The sequence below is a fragment of the Oncorhynchus kisutch genome, unplaced genomic scaffold (genome assembly GCF_002021735.2).
Source record: "Oncorhynchus kisutch isolate 150728-3 unplaced genomic scaffold, Okis_V2 Okis05a-Okis16b_hom, whole genome shotgun sequence".
Classification (NCBI taxonomy): Eukaryota; Metazoa; Chordata; class Actinopteri; order Salmoniformes; family Salmonidae; genus Oncorhynchus; species Oncorhynchus kisutch.
The window spans coordinates 3,089,530-3,103,592 of NW_022261982.1; the positions used below are offsets into that span (position 1 = coordinate 3,089,530).

Below are 14,063 nucleotides of genomic sequence, written 5' to 3' on the forward strand. Positions count from 1 at the left end.
AGAACTGGACCGCTGAAGCGCGTAGGGTGTAAAAATTGTCTGTCCTCATCTGCAACATTCACCACCGAGTTCTAAACTGCCTCTGGAAGCAACGTCAGAACTGTTCGTTAGGAGCTTCTTGAAATGGGTTTCCACGGCCGAGCAGCCGCACACAAGCCTAAGATCACCATGCGTAATGCCAAGTGTCTGCTGGAGGGGTGTAAAGCTCGCCGCCACTGGACTGGGGGACAGTGCTATCTGACCGAATGCATAGCGCTAACTGTAATGTTTGGTGGAGGAGGAATAATAGTCTGGAGCCATTTTTCATGGTTCAGGCTAGGCCCCTTTAGTTCCAGTGAAGGGAATTCTTAACCCTACAGCATACAATGACATTCTAGACCATTATGCGCTTCCAACTTTGTGGCAACAGTTTGGGGAAGGTCCTTTCCTGTTTCAGTTTGACAATGCCCATGTGCACAAAGAGGTTCATACAGAAATGGTTTGTCGAGGTTGGTGTGGATGAACTTGACTGGCCTGCACAGAGCCCTGACCTCAACCCCATCGAACACCTTTGGGATGAATTGGAACGCTGACTGCGAGCCGGGCCTAATCGCCTAACATCAGTGCCCGGCCTCACTAATGCTCTTGTGGCTGAATGGAAGCAAATCCCCACAGAAATGTTCCAGCATATAGTAGAAAGCCCTCCCAGAAGAGTGGAGGCTGTTATAGCAGCAAAGGGGTGACCACAGTGAGGGTACAGGAGTCGGGGTTTTGGAATTCCTGACTGTCTCCCTTAATGAAATCGGACATGCATGCGGCAATTACCGCGCTTCTTACTGAGGGCGATTCAATTATGTTCGCATTTAACAATATTCTGGAGGGGGGGAGCGCGCGCGTGTGTCTTTCACCAGGTTATGAGTCCAAGATAATCACACGGGTCCAAAGGACAGTATCGGTGTGTGCGCGAGTCTAGACGGCTGTAGGCTGTTGTTTGTCTCGCACAGTGGCGTTGAGCAGAAAGAGCCGAGCGTGTGGGCAATAAAGTGAAATGGCTCGGCCGGGCTGACCAGATGGGAGGAGAGGTAGGCTGGGACGGGACAGAGGGCAGGACTGGCAGGGCGCGGTCTCCTCCACGGCATCTGATCTTTCGGAACTCTTCCATTTCCAGTTGAGCTGAGAGTCTTGCACCACAGGCCACGCATTGAGAGCCAAGCCGAGTGGCAGGAAAACCGCTGCGGGGACACCCTTTGACCGCTACCCAAAAAGCCCAGTCAGTCTGCGCACCGGGGCCTGTCTGACTGAGGGACGTTTCTCACAGCTAAGGGAACGGCTTTGAACCTGTCTGCCAAGATAAACGATTTTCCCTATTTATGCGCGTGTCTCCGCTTGAACTGTGAGACGAGACGTTCACCGTGAGAGGAGCAGCTGAACGCGCCGGTACTTTATTATAGGGGATCTTACCTGGGGGTTTTAAAAGACGCCGGCGCTGTACTCCATCTCCAGTAGCGCAGCGTCTTTTTGCGCGCCGGGATATGGCGAGTTTTGGGGACTTGGTGATTAATTTGTAACTGTCCTCCTCCCCCTCTTGTACCCTGTGAGAGGAGATAAGCAGCGACCAGGGGGAGGAGGTGTTTTAAATTGATCAGTGACATTTTTCTGTCACCTCCTTTTGGGGTGTCCGTTGGCGTGGGTGAGTGGAATGCTACTCCCCAGGCTCGTGGTGTGCCTCGCCGGGTGCGCAGTGATTCTCTCGCAAGTCAGCGAGGGCTGCGGGCCAGGAAGGGGATATGGCAAGAGGAGGTCACCGAGGAAGCTTGCGCCACTTGCCTACAAGCAGTTCAGCCCTAATGTAGCGGAGAAGACACTAGGTGCGAGTGGTCGATATGAGGGGAAAATAACACGGAACTCGGAGCGCTTCAAAGAGCTGACCCCGAACTATAACCCTGACATCATATTTAAAGATGAAGAGAACACAGGTGCAGACCGGATGATGACACAGGTAAGACTAGCCTATACCCTGGATAGACTAGATTCGTAAAGCCCTACTGTGATATCATGCTTCATTGGCCATGTCAAACACATATCTGCACTTGGGACATTTATGTGGGATTGGGTAGCTCCCTAAAGCCTACCTCTTGTACTTTGTACAGCCTTTAAACCCGTGGACCTGTCTTATCGATGCCGTGTTATTGACTTTGGTTTCCTGGCCAGGAGCAGTGCACAGCACTGATTACAGAGTGCGTATTTGCACAACGTGCTTGAGTCACGCAATCCAAAGAGCGTATTGTTGGCAACATGATAGATATGGAGGGTGACTCAGAATGGTATTGGGATATGGAGAGGTTTGCCAGTCTGGCCCTCATCAGGTCACCCGCAGGACATCAGTAAAAGTTGGACTGGCGGCTCCAATAACTGGTCTGATGGTTGGTTCCAACATTTTTCGTGCAGAGCTGAAATAGCATCACATGAGATATTTGGAGTTAATTTAAATTGGGGCTGCCGCATGCGTAAAGCTGGGCAGCTGCAACAAACCTTATAACGCAACCCCTTCTATAAAAGTACGGAATAGTGGAAGCATGTAATTAAAACACTATGTCCTCTGTTTTTACATTTTTGGGGAAAAACACCCAATCGCCCTACTTGGTCAGAGCCTGACTCGGTGCATATGCAAATGTTTACAGTTCGTTTAAGCCTGACTGGCCAGAGTTAACGGTCGCCTTTTGGACTGTCAGACTTTTTACGACACGCGCATTGATGTGGTTCCGAGAGTGGAATTTATTTGACTTCAATTCCCTAGGAATAAAGTATTTATATCTGCCTCTTGTGACCACGGGCTTCCTCTGAAAGGCGAGCATTTATGTCCCCCACGTGGAAACAGAGTGCCAGATCTCACTCGGGTTTTTAGCTGTCACCTCGCTCCAAGCGCACACAAACACACAGGGCTGCGCGTTTAACTTGACCTGCGCACAATTTATGTGCTCCGAGCGCGACCGCCGCCGCCTGCCACAGGAGACAACCTCCTGTTTGTTTTTCACCATTTTGTGTTATTTTTCTGTTTGTTTTTGAAGCACATGTGCAAAAATAGTCCACTTCACATGCATTCAAGACTTAATTATACACATTTTTCGCCTCTTATTTTTAAATCAGCAGTGGTGACTTGCCTGCCCGCGAGTGGCACTGGAGCGCGCATACAGACGTGACTGTTCAGCGGCTGAAGCCATAGGTGTGCACACTGCACAGGCACGTGTTGTCAACTCGACATCGAATGTTTGTGTAGCTCGTGGTCAGTGCGAAACCGCGCCTACAGAAACCCCGTCGATCTGTACCTTGAAAGTAAAACCAACAAAATTAATCGACTGATTTATGGACTCGAGTTCGTGTCTGCGACCGCAGAGGAAAAAAATTGATGTTAAAATCCACACCACTCTGTGAAAAGGCATCTATTGGGACTCTGCAATGAGCTATTCTTATCCCGGTGAACCTGAGAGGACCGACATGGAAAAATAAGTTAGAACACCATACAGATTTTGAAATACAACAAATGCAACACGTAAAAGACGCATAGTGTCCAAATATTATTGTAACCTATTGGGGCCACTACCAATCTAGCCCGAGTTTAGCTGTGCAGTTGGCCGAGAGTGGCAGTGCCTCTGCCTATGTCTCCACTTAATAGAAATCATGCGGTAGAATACATACACTGAGTGTACAAAACATTATGAACACCTGCTGTTTCCTTGACAGACTGACCAGGTGAATCTAGGCCAAAGCTATGATCACTAATTGATGTCACTTGTTAAATCCACTTCAATCAGTGTCGATGAGGGGAGGAGACAATTGAGTCATGGATTGTGTATGTGTGAAATTCAGAGAGTGAATGGGCAAGACAAAAGATTTACATACCTTTGAATATTGTATGGTAGTAGGTGCCAGGCGCACTGGTTTGAGTGTCAAAAACTGCAAAGCTCTGGAGTCAACATGGGCCAGCATCCCTGTTTCAGTCCGTTCGACACCTTGTAGAGTCCATGCCCGATAAATTGAGGCTGTTCTGAGGGCAAAAGGGGGGAAACTCAATATTAGGAAGGTGTTTCTAATGTTTCATACACTCAGTGTGGTATGTATGTATGTGTATACCCCGGGGCACAACTGAGCAAGAGAACAAGTACATTAGAGTGTCTAGTTTGAGAAACAGACACCTCACAAGTCCTCAACTGGCAGCTTCATTAAATAGTACCTGCAAAACACCAGTCTCAACGTCAACCGTGAAGATGTGACTCTGGGATGCTGGCAGAGTTGCAAAGAAAAAGCCATATCTCAGACAGGCCAATAAAAAGAAAAGATTAAGATGGGCAAAAGAACACAGACACTGGACAGAGGAACTCGCCGGAGTCGCTTCTTCACTGTTGATGTTGAGACTGGTGTTTTGTGGATACTATTTAATGAAGCTGCCAGTTGAGGACATGTGAGGCATCTGTTTCTCAAACTAGACACTCTAATGTACTTGTCCTTTTGCTCAGTTGTGCACCGGGGCCTCCCACTCTTTCTATTCTGGTTAGGGCCAGTTTGCAATGTTCTGTGAAGGGAGTAGTACACAGCATTGTACGAGATCTTCAGTTTCTTGACAATTTCCCGCATGGAATAGACTTCATTTCTCAGAACAAGAATAGACTGATGAGTTTCAGAAGAAAGTTCCTTGTTTCTGGCCATTTTGAGCCTGTATTCGAACCTACAAATTCTGATGCTCCAGATACTCAACTAGTTTAAAGAAGGCCAGTTCTTTTGCTTCTTTAATCAGGACAACAATTTTCAGCTGTGCTAGCATAATTGCAAAAGTGTTTTCTAATGATCAATTAGCCTTTAAAATTATAAACTTGGATTAGCTTAAACAAAGTGCCATTGGAACACAGGAGTGATGGTTGCTGATAATGGGCCTCTGTACGCCTATGTAGATATTCCATAAAAAATCAGCCGTTTCCAGCTACAATACTCATTTAGAACATTAATAATGTCTACACTGTATTTCTGATCAATTTGATGGACAAAAAATGTGCTTTTCTTTCAAAAACAAGGACATTTCTGTGACCACAAACTTTTGAATGGTAGTGTATACACTACATTTGGAAAGTATTCAGACCCTGTGACTTTTTCCACATTTTGTTACATTACAGCCTTATTCTAAAATTTATTAAATTGTTTTTTTCCTCATTAATCTACACACAATAACCCATAATGTCAAAGCAAAAATAGGTTTTTAGAAATGTTTGCACATTCATAAAAATAATCTGAAATATCACATTTTCACAAGTATCCAGACCCTTTACTCAGTACTTTGTTGAAGCACCTTTGGCAGCGATTACAGCCTTGAGTCTTCTTGGGTATGACGCTAACTTGGCACACCTGTATTTGGGGAGTTTCTCCCATTGTTCTCTGCAGATCCTCTCAAGCTCTGTTCGGTTAGATCGGGAGCGTCGCTGCACAGCCAATTTCAGGGCTCTCCAGAGATGTTAAAACGGGTTCAAGTCCGGGCTCTGGCTGGGCCACTCAAGGACATTCAGAGACTTGTCCCGAAGACACCCTTGCGTTGTCTTGGCTGTGTGGTTAGGGTTGTTGTCCTGTTGGAAGGGGAACCTTCACCCCAGTCTGAGGTCCTGAGCACCCTGGAGCAGGTTTTCATCAAGGATCTCTCTGTACTTTGCTCTGTTCATCTTTCTCTCAATCCTGACTAGTCTCTCAGTCCCTGGTGCGGAAAAACATCCCCACAGCATGATGCTGCCATGAGCATGCTTCACCGTAGGGATGGTGACAGGTTTCCTCCAGACAATGCGCTTGGGTTCAATCTTGGCTTCATCAGACCAGAGAATCTTGTTTCTCATGGTCTGAGAGTCTTTAGGTGTCTTTTGGAAAACTCCAAGTGGACTGTCATGTTCCTTTTACTGAGGAGTGGCTTCCATCTGGCCACTCTACCTTAAAGGCCTGATTGGTGGAGTGCTGCAGAGATGGGAGAACCTTCCATAAGGACAACCATCTCCACAGAGGAACTCTGGAGCTCTGTCAGAGTGACCATCAGGTTCTTGGTCACCTCCCTGACCAAGGCCCTTCTCCCCTGATTTCTCAGTTTGGCTGGGCGGCCAGCTATAGGAAGAGTCTTGGTGGTTACAAACTTCTTCCATTTAAGAATGATGGAGGGCCACTGTGTTCTTGGGGACACTTCACCAGATCTGTACCTCAACACAATCCTGTCTCTGAGCTCTACAGACAATTCCTTCAACCTCATGGTTTGTTTTTTGCTATGACATGCACTGTCAACCGTGGGACCTTATATAAACAGGTGTGTGCCTTTCCAAATCATGTCCAATCAATTGAATTTACCACAGGTGGACTCCAAGTTGTCGAAAAACATCTCAAGGATGATCAATGGAAAACAGATACACCTGAGCTCAACTCACAGCAAAGAGAGTGAATACTTATGTCAATAAGGTATTTCGGTTTTATAGGGTACTGTGTGTAAATCAATGAGAGAAAAAATGTTTAAAAAAATGTTAGAATAAGGCTGTAATGTAACAAAATGTGAATAAAAAGTCAAGGGGTCTGAATACCTTCCAAATTCACTGTGTACATATAGGTGTACCTAATGTTTTGTACACTCGGTTTACATGTGTGTATATATATATATATATATATATATATATATATATATATATAATACACCTACCACTGTGTATATGTGTGTGTGTATATATATATAATACACCTACCAGACACATACACTGTATGTGTTCTGAACAGAAATGTACACAGGGTGAAACAGTAAGGGCCTGTGTATATCGCCGGCTTAGGGAATCCTGTGACCTACCCACCCTTTCAGTCTGCAGAAGCTATGTCACACTGTCTACAGGTCCCTAAAATTGTAATCTGGGCCTCCAAGCCAGTTCTGTTGCTTTTTCCCCATTCTTCCCCTCTAATCAGGGAATGATTTAGACCTGGGACACCAGGTGTGCAATTCATTATCAGGAAGAAGAGAAAAACAGCAGTAGTCCAGACCTCATATAGAATGAGATTTGAATACCCTGCTCTGTTCACAGTTATCTCCAGAAAGTAGTGTCATGTTTCCTGTTGTGAATGAGATGGTGACAAAAATAATGACAAATTTAGCTTTAGGTGATCTGAGGGCAAGTGTGTGTGTGCTTGGTGCGTGTGTGTGTGTGGTGTGCTTGGCGTGTGTGTGTGCTTGGTGTGTGTGTGTGTGTGACCTAGGGAACGTCCAACACCCTCAGGGTCCTCAATAGGACCTCTCACCCTCTATTTGCTCACCCTCCCCAGACCCAAGTTTGGGGAGAGCTGCATTGGCTGGCTGTTCATACCCACGTCTCCCTCTATCCTCCTGTCCAATACCCTCTAACTTCACACCACCCCTCTACCTCAATACCCCCCTAACCTCACCCCAACCTACCACTCCACCCTATCCCACCTACCACTCCACCCTATCCCACCTACCACTCCACCCTATCCCACCTACCACTCCACCCTATCCCACCTACCTCTCCACCCTATCCCACCTACCACTCCACCCTATCCCACCTACCACTCCACCCTATCCCACCTACCTCTCCACCCTATCCCACCTACCACTCCACCCTATCCCACCTATCACTCCACCCTATCCCACCTACCACTCCACCCTATCCCACCTACCACTCCACCCTATCCCACCTACCACTCCACCATATCCCACCTACCACTCCACCCTATCCCACCTACCACTCCACCCTATCCCACCTACCACTCCACCCTATCCCACCTACCACTCCACCCTATCCCACCTACCTCTCCACCCTATCCCACCTACCACTCCACCCTATCCCACCTACCTCTCCACCATTTCTCCCTAACTTAGACTCTCAGCCTCCTCTCTCGCCACAGAGAGCAAACACCCAGACTGATGAGACTGTAGGGGGGCATTGTCTGCTGGCCAGATGCAGGGGGGAGGTGTTGAGGAGTTGGGCCTTCTGTGGTGGGGTGGCTGGTTTGTTGAACAGCCCCAGGCTTCTACATTGGTTGGATGGGGTGGATGCCTGATGGATAGCTCTTGCACCAGGGTTCTTTCTCAATTGGCTGTCCTCGAATGCTTGTGTCTGGCCTTTTTGATCTTCTCCTCCAATGCCTTTTGAGCAGGATGTGAGAAAAGAAGACACGAGGAATCAAGGAAAGACCATTGAGAAAGAGCTATGGACTACATCGTGTAATGATGTGTAATCATTCTTTCAGCCATTTTAAGTCCATGAACTGTTATAAATGCACTTTGGATTACACACTGACACATGTAGATTCACCCCACATCTCTAACACTCCTGTCTCTCTTGCCTCCCCTCCCTTCCTCCCTCTCCTCCCTCCCATGACCCTTAACCCTTTAACCTCCCCGGGCAGCGCTGCAAGGACAAGCTGAACTCTCTGGCCATCTCGGTGATGAACCTGTGGCCTGGGGTGCGCCTCCGGGTCACAGAGGGCTGGGATGAGGACGGCCACCATTCTGAGGAGTCGCTCCACTACGAGGGACGGGCGGTCGACATCACGACCTCTGACCGCGACCGCAACAAGTATGCCATGTTGGCTCGACTGGCAGTTGAGGCCGGCTTCGACTGGGTCTACTACGAGTCCAAGGCCCACGTGCACTGCAGTGTGAAGTCGGGTGAGAGACGGAGAGAGAGGGGCAGGAAGGAGGGGAGGGAAAGAGGGCTGAAGGGGAGAGCGAGAGGGAGATTGAACAAGCATCAGAGAGAGACCGGAGGAAGGAGGAAGGAGGATGTAGCAGTAACACACTGTGCATGGACGTCTGTTTCACCTAACTGCCACTAATGAAAAATAAACAACCTCTCACTCTTTCTCGGTACGTGATAATAGTGAAAATATGGATAGTGAATGATTTGATACACAGTGAATGATTTGACTGCCTTCACCTTAACTGGACACACATTGGACACTTAGCAGAGGAGGGACAGCATCACCTCTACATTCCTTACTAAACATAACACTGAACCACTTGAAGACGCCCTTCAACAGTGGCCACCTCGTCACTATGGATCAAATCAAAACGGACGCCTGCTTTTTTTTTGGGGGGGGGGGGTTCACAGCTAGAGGGACATACAGCCGCTTTGGGTGACTGACTTCTCAGCTTCTTCCCTAACCCCTTCTAACCCTCTTCACTGCAACTGTCTCTTGACCCATCTATGACCTGGCCATTGTTGCTTAAAGCTTACATTAGGATCAGTAGAGTGACTCACCATTAAGGGAGAGGTAGCTACTGCAACTTTATGTGGTCACTCACTCACAACCCCCCTTTTGCTAGAAATGATTCCCTTATGTTACTGGCATGCTATGCTGCGGCAATATGTTGGTGCGCAGCGTTGCTTCAGTTTACTTTGTGTCTCTCTTCTGCTTCTTCTTTCTCCCATTGATGTAGCCTCATTGATAAAGCCACAGACGTTAGTAGTATAGCTAAGCGATGATCCTTGTTCAGGACTGATTCGGTTGTCAGGGGAACAGTATAGAACACAGAATAGAGCAAAACAGAGCAGAGACAGATCAAACTGTCTTCTCTTGTACTACGTGGTGCCTGAAATGATCTTTTCCCTCTGTCCTCTCTCTATTTATTTTCCCTCTGTCCTCTCTCTATTTATTTTCCCTCTATCCTCTCTTTATTTATTTTTCCTCTGTTCCTTCTGTCTTTCCTACCCAGATCGGGTTGCGAGTCACCAGTCCTTGACTTGATCGGAAGACGGCACCGGGCGCCATTTTTTTTTTTTTTTCCAACTGAAACCTCAAACTGTGAAAAAGAAAAACCACTCAAGAAAGACATCTCTTCATAGACCAAGAAGTCTCATCTGCTGCTACAAGTGACATCATAATACCAAGGCTTCCTTGAAACTCCATTCTAACACTTACTGAGGGGTGGGGCGGTAGGTAGCCTAGTGGTTAGAACATTGGACTAGTAACCCAAAGGTTGCAAGATTGAATCCCTGAGCTGACAAGGTAAAAATCAGTGGTTCTGCCCCTGAACAAGGCTGTTTCTAGGCCGTCATTGAAAATAAGAATTTGTTCTTAACTGACTTGCCTAGTTAAATAAAAGGTCAAATAAAACTGAGTGGGGGACCCAAAAACTGACACCAATACAAAGAGCCCACAGGGGAGCGCTACCCAACCAGACCCCTACTACATTCAGGACTGGAAAGGTGAATGAAGAAGAAGAAGAATGATTTACCAAGAAGGTGCCCATAGATGCTGATCTTTGGTCAGTTTTGTATTTTCCCCACTAATGGAGCTTATGATTGGGGGAACGGAAGCTGATCCTAGACCTGTGCCTAGAGGAAACTTCACCCCTGAACAACCAAGTACATAGCATGTTACACCATACATTGGAGATGATGTGGAGTTTGAGGTTATGTTGGTGCAGTGGGCGGAGTCTCGGTCCACAGATGATTAACCTCCACTTCCTGATTCTCCGATCATTTGGCTGGACCTGGCCTTGGTCCTACCTTGCACAAATATTTGTGTAGATAGACTTGAGACAGTCCCAACGTACCACATCAAGTTCAGCACCTTAAAACACAAATGAACACAGACTTACACACACACAAACTGAGGGATGGAAACACACACACACAAACTGAGGGATGGAAACACACACACACACACATTCAAATAGCAGCTTTAATCTTTCAGCCAGCTTTTGTTCTTTTCTGTGGAGTAGACGGATATAAAGAAGCTAATATTTATTTAAAGGGAGGAATATATTTGCTATGCGTAGACTTACTGTGTACCTACCCACCTCACAGAATGCATTGTTTCACAACCTCTCTCTCTGTCTCTCTGTCTCTCTGTCTCTCTCTCTCTCTCTCTGTCTGTCTCTGTCTGTCTCTCTCTCTCTCTCAGAGCACTCCGTTGCCGCTAAATCAGGGGGGTGTTTTCCGGGAGGGGCGTGGGTGACCCTAGAGGACGGGGGTCAAAGGTTGATCCAGGACCTGCAGCCGGGTGAGCGAGTCCTCGCCTCTTCAGGGAGCGACGGCAGCGGAGAGCTCGTTTACAGCGAGGTCCTCACCTTCCTGGACCGCGACCCCGCAACCCGGAAGGAATTCTACACCATTGGGACAGAAGGCGGGGTTAGCCTGTCACTCACCGCTGCCCACCTGCTGTTCGTGTCCAAGGGAAACTGCTCTGAAGGGGCGGAGCCAACTCCTGGTAGTATGAGGACGGTATACGCCAGCGACGCGCGGCCGGGACAGTGTGTGCTAACCACAGTGTCTGGGGAGGGGTTTGGAAAGGGGGAGGAGGGGAGAAAAGGCGTGGGGCATCTCTCGCGCATCTCCCGGGTGAGTGTGCAGGAGGACAAGGGTGTGTTTGCGCCCCTCACCCGCCATGGGACGCTGTCGGTGAACGGCATGGTGGCATCGTGCTACGCGGTGGTGGACGGGCATGACCTCGCCCACTGGGCCTTCGCCCCGCTCCGCCTGCTGCACCGTTGGACTGGCTCCGCTGGCGGACATTTTGGAGACACCGGGGTTCACTGGTACTCCCAGTTACTGTACTGGATAGGTAGTCTGCTGCTGGACTCTGGACACTTCCATCCCTGGGGACTGGCTGACCCAGGGAGGTGAGACTCTAGATGGGGAAGAGGAAGTAATGTAACTGGCTTGGTTGGGAGATATACAGACCAGATGACTCACTGGACTGATGCCCCATTGGACCTGACTATAAAAGGGCGGAGTTTACCTTGTTCTCGAGTCTAGCACACTGATGCAGAGGGTGGACTCTCAGGAAAAGGGTGGGGCTTGATGACTGACCACGCCTATTTCATTGGAGAGAGGAGATTGAGCCATGAATGAATCTGGACAGACAGACAATATGTGTTCTCTCACACCATAGTATACAAATCATTGTGACCCCTGAGGAAAAACTACAAATGGGTGTGTCCTCTTCACACAGATGGGACAGGTGGACCTGGTCGTGTCTGTGGTGAGACCATAGTTTCTAAAGGGGAGAGAGTTTGTTTTATTTAACATTGAGAGGTGTCTCATTGAAATCAAGCCATTATGAAGAACATCTAAAGCATTTTCTTTTTTGATCTTTTTTGATTGCTTCATAGTAAGATGTCCGTAACACGACACAACTATGATGTCGCAACTTGGCAACTGAAGGAAAGTATAGGCTTCATGTATAGAACATATCTAGAGGTATGATATTTTAAGGCAACATTTACTGTATTTTATTAAAGCGATGTCTGAAATATTTATGATTTTAATATTATGTATAATGAGATATTTAAAGATTTATTTTTTGAAATTAAATATTATGGAAATGCTCCTGGTTTTGTTTTCTATTATAAATCGCAACATTGTAACTATCTTTGCGGTAGATATGAACCCAAGCAACAACTTTAAAGGCTGAAGCCATAAAAGTTATATGAAGGCTTCATAAATCATTTAAGATTGTTGTTTCTTAAGTCTTGCCACAGCTTTCTCTCACTGCCATCTACTGGTAGACAATGATACGGTACGAGGGTGATAGACAATTCCACGTGATAATACGCTTCTATGATCTCAATTTAACTACACTGCATCGGTGAATCCCATTCAAACCAAGATGCAGAATACAAATATGATAACGATTACATTTTGTGGCCACGACGACATGTAACAAAATGTAGCCTACAGATGGCCTACTTTCTCTCAGATTATATAACTGTTTTAAATCATAGATGGTAGACTGTTAAAAATACTTCATATGATTCAATGAAATGATAAAGTAGAAGTCTATTCGCAGCAGCAACTCCCACACACCGGTTGCACCCATAACAGTTGGCGAGTCGGCTAATAAGTGTTAACTACTGTGCCTTTAAGAGGATGGACGAGCAGAGGGGAAATGTAATCGCTCCTTAACGGACCATAGGCTCATCAATTGACTGACGAGCAAGGACGATTTTCGGATCGTTGCTGCGTCAATTCGCTTCTTGCAGCGTCAATTGCCAAAAAGTTACTTTTTTCTTAGTTTTTACACGTGGGACTATGTTGTTAAACTAGATGATTAGATTACGTGTTGCACCTTTCAGAAACAGTCATCGGGATTACAATTACGCGCTACCCACACCGTTATCGAGGGCTTTTACGCAGCACGGAGTCCTGGGGAGTCCCTCGCATCCGCACATACCCTTCCTCCTGTTCGACAAGTTCTGTCCCTTTCTATCCTCACACCCGTTTACATCGCATAGCTGTTAATTGGGGATTCGGAGCAGTAAAGAACGGTAAAATGGCTGAGGAGCAGGGGAAAACGGGGAAAGGGATCAACACTGGGAAACTGGCCACCAGCATGCAGAAAAGACTTAGCAGAGCGCAAGAAAAGGTAAGCAGGTAGACTGAGACGTGAACTGTTAACCACTTTCACACTACGTTTTTTTTCTGTCAATTGAAACCGCACAGAGTGCATTCAACTGGGTACTGTGGCTGTCCAGTTCTACACCCAGCTTTCCATCTAAATGTCAAGCCCGCTCCGCTATTTCTATTTGCGTTCTCGGCCTCATTTGTGAATCTAACCCGTTAGTTTTGACAGGCAGCAGGGGGTTGGGTTATTGCAGAAGAGCCGAATGCGCTGACAAATTAAATTGCAGCCACATACGCGTCCTTATTTTTCTAACCGGTTGTCTTTGTTCTGTCCAAATAAATACTTTCTTACAATGCATGTGTTACATTGTACACTTACAGTAGGATGTTACAATGTAGACTAGCCTAGCCAATCTCTCAGTAAAGTGGATGGTATTCCTAAAATTACTGTTTTATTTGACCAGTTTATTTATTTTACTTTTGTGTCTAGTCCTGGAAATATCCTCACTGAGTGAAGTTTGAAATTGTGAGCATGATTATTAATTATATAAGTAATTACATGATAGTGTCAGAATAACATTTTAAGGAGACTTTCTGCTTTCTAAAGCCAAACTTCTCCCAAGTGAAGCAGGCAGGAAATGTTGTCTAGTCGGATGACTCTTTGCCTAAACCCTTGGGAATTAACGACCACAACAACACCAGACTCTGGCATACAGGAAG

At 46.8% G+C, this 14,063-nt stretch overlaps 2 protein-coding genes across 8 annotated transcripts in view; both read left to right on the top strand.

Moving 5' to 3' along the window:
- Nucleotides 1–962: 962 nt before the first annotated feature.
- On the top strand, nt 963–12,329 carry LOC109885041 (indian hedgehog B protein-like). Its single transcript, XM_020476913.2, has 3 exons — nt 963–1,978; nt 8,401–8,662; nt 10,903–12,329. Exons 1-3 carry the CDS (start codon nt 1,679–1,681, stop codon nt 11,622–11,624), a joined length of 1,284 nt encoding a protein of 427 aa, XP_020332502.1. The 5' UTR covers nt 963–1,678; the 3' UTR covers nt 11,625–12,329.
- A 562-nt stretch (nt 12,330–12,891) lies between these two features.
- Nucleotides 12,892–14,063, top strand: part of bin1b (bridging integrator 1b) — a 71,423-nt gene continuing 70,251 nt past the window's right edge. For 2 of the 7 annotated variants that reach the window (XM_031813338.1, XM_031813339.1), the window contains exon 1: nt 12,892–13,365. In XM_031813338.1, the coding sequence (XP_031669198.1) occupies nt 13,273–13,365 (93 nt within the window). In that variant the 5' untranslated portion in view covers nt 12,892–13,272. The remainder of the gene's footprint in view (nt 13,366–14,063) is intronic. The other 5 variants (XM_031813341.1, XM_031813344.1, XM_031813340.1 and 2 more) reach the window with 4 other exon arrangements.

Coding starts and splice junctions, on each gene's coding strand:
- LOC109885041 (XM_020476913.2), top strand. CDS start 1,679: ATGCTACTCCCCAGGCTCGTGGTGTGCCTCGCCGGGTGCGCAGTGATT. Junction 1,979..8,400: donor CAGACCGGATGATGACACAG/GTAAGACTAGCC, acceptor CTCCCCGGGCAG/CGCTGCAAGGACAAGCTGAA. Junction 8,663..10,902: donor GCACTGCAGTGTGAAGTCGG/GTGAGAGACGGA, acceptor TCTCTCTCTCAG/AGCACTCCGTTGCCGCTAAA.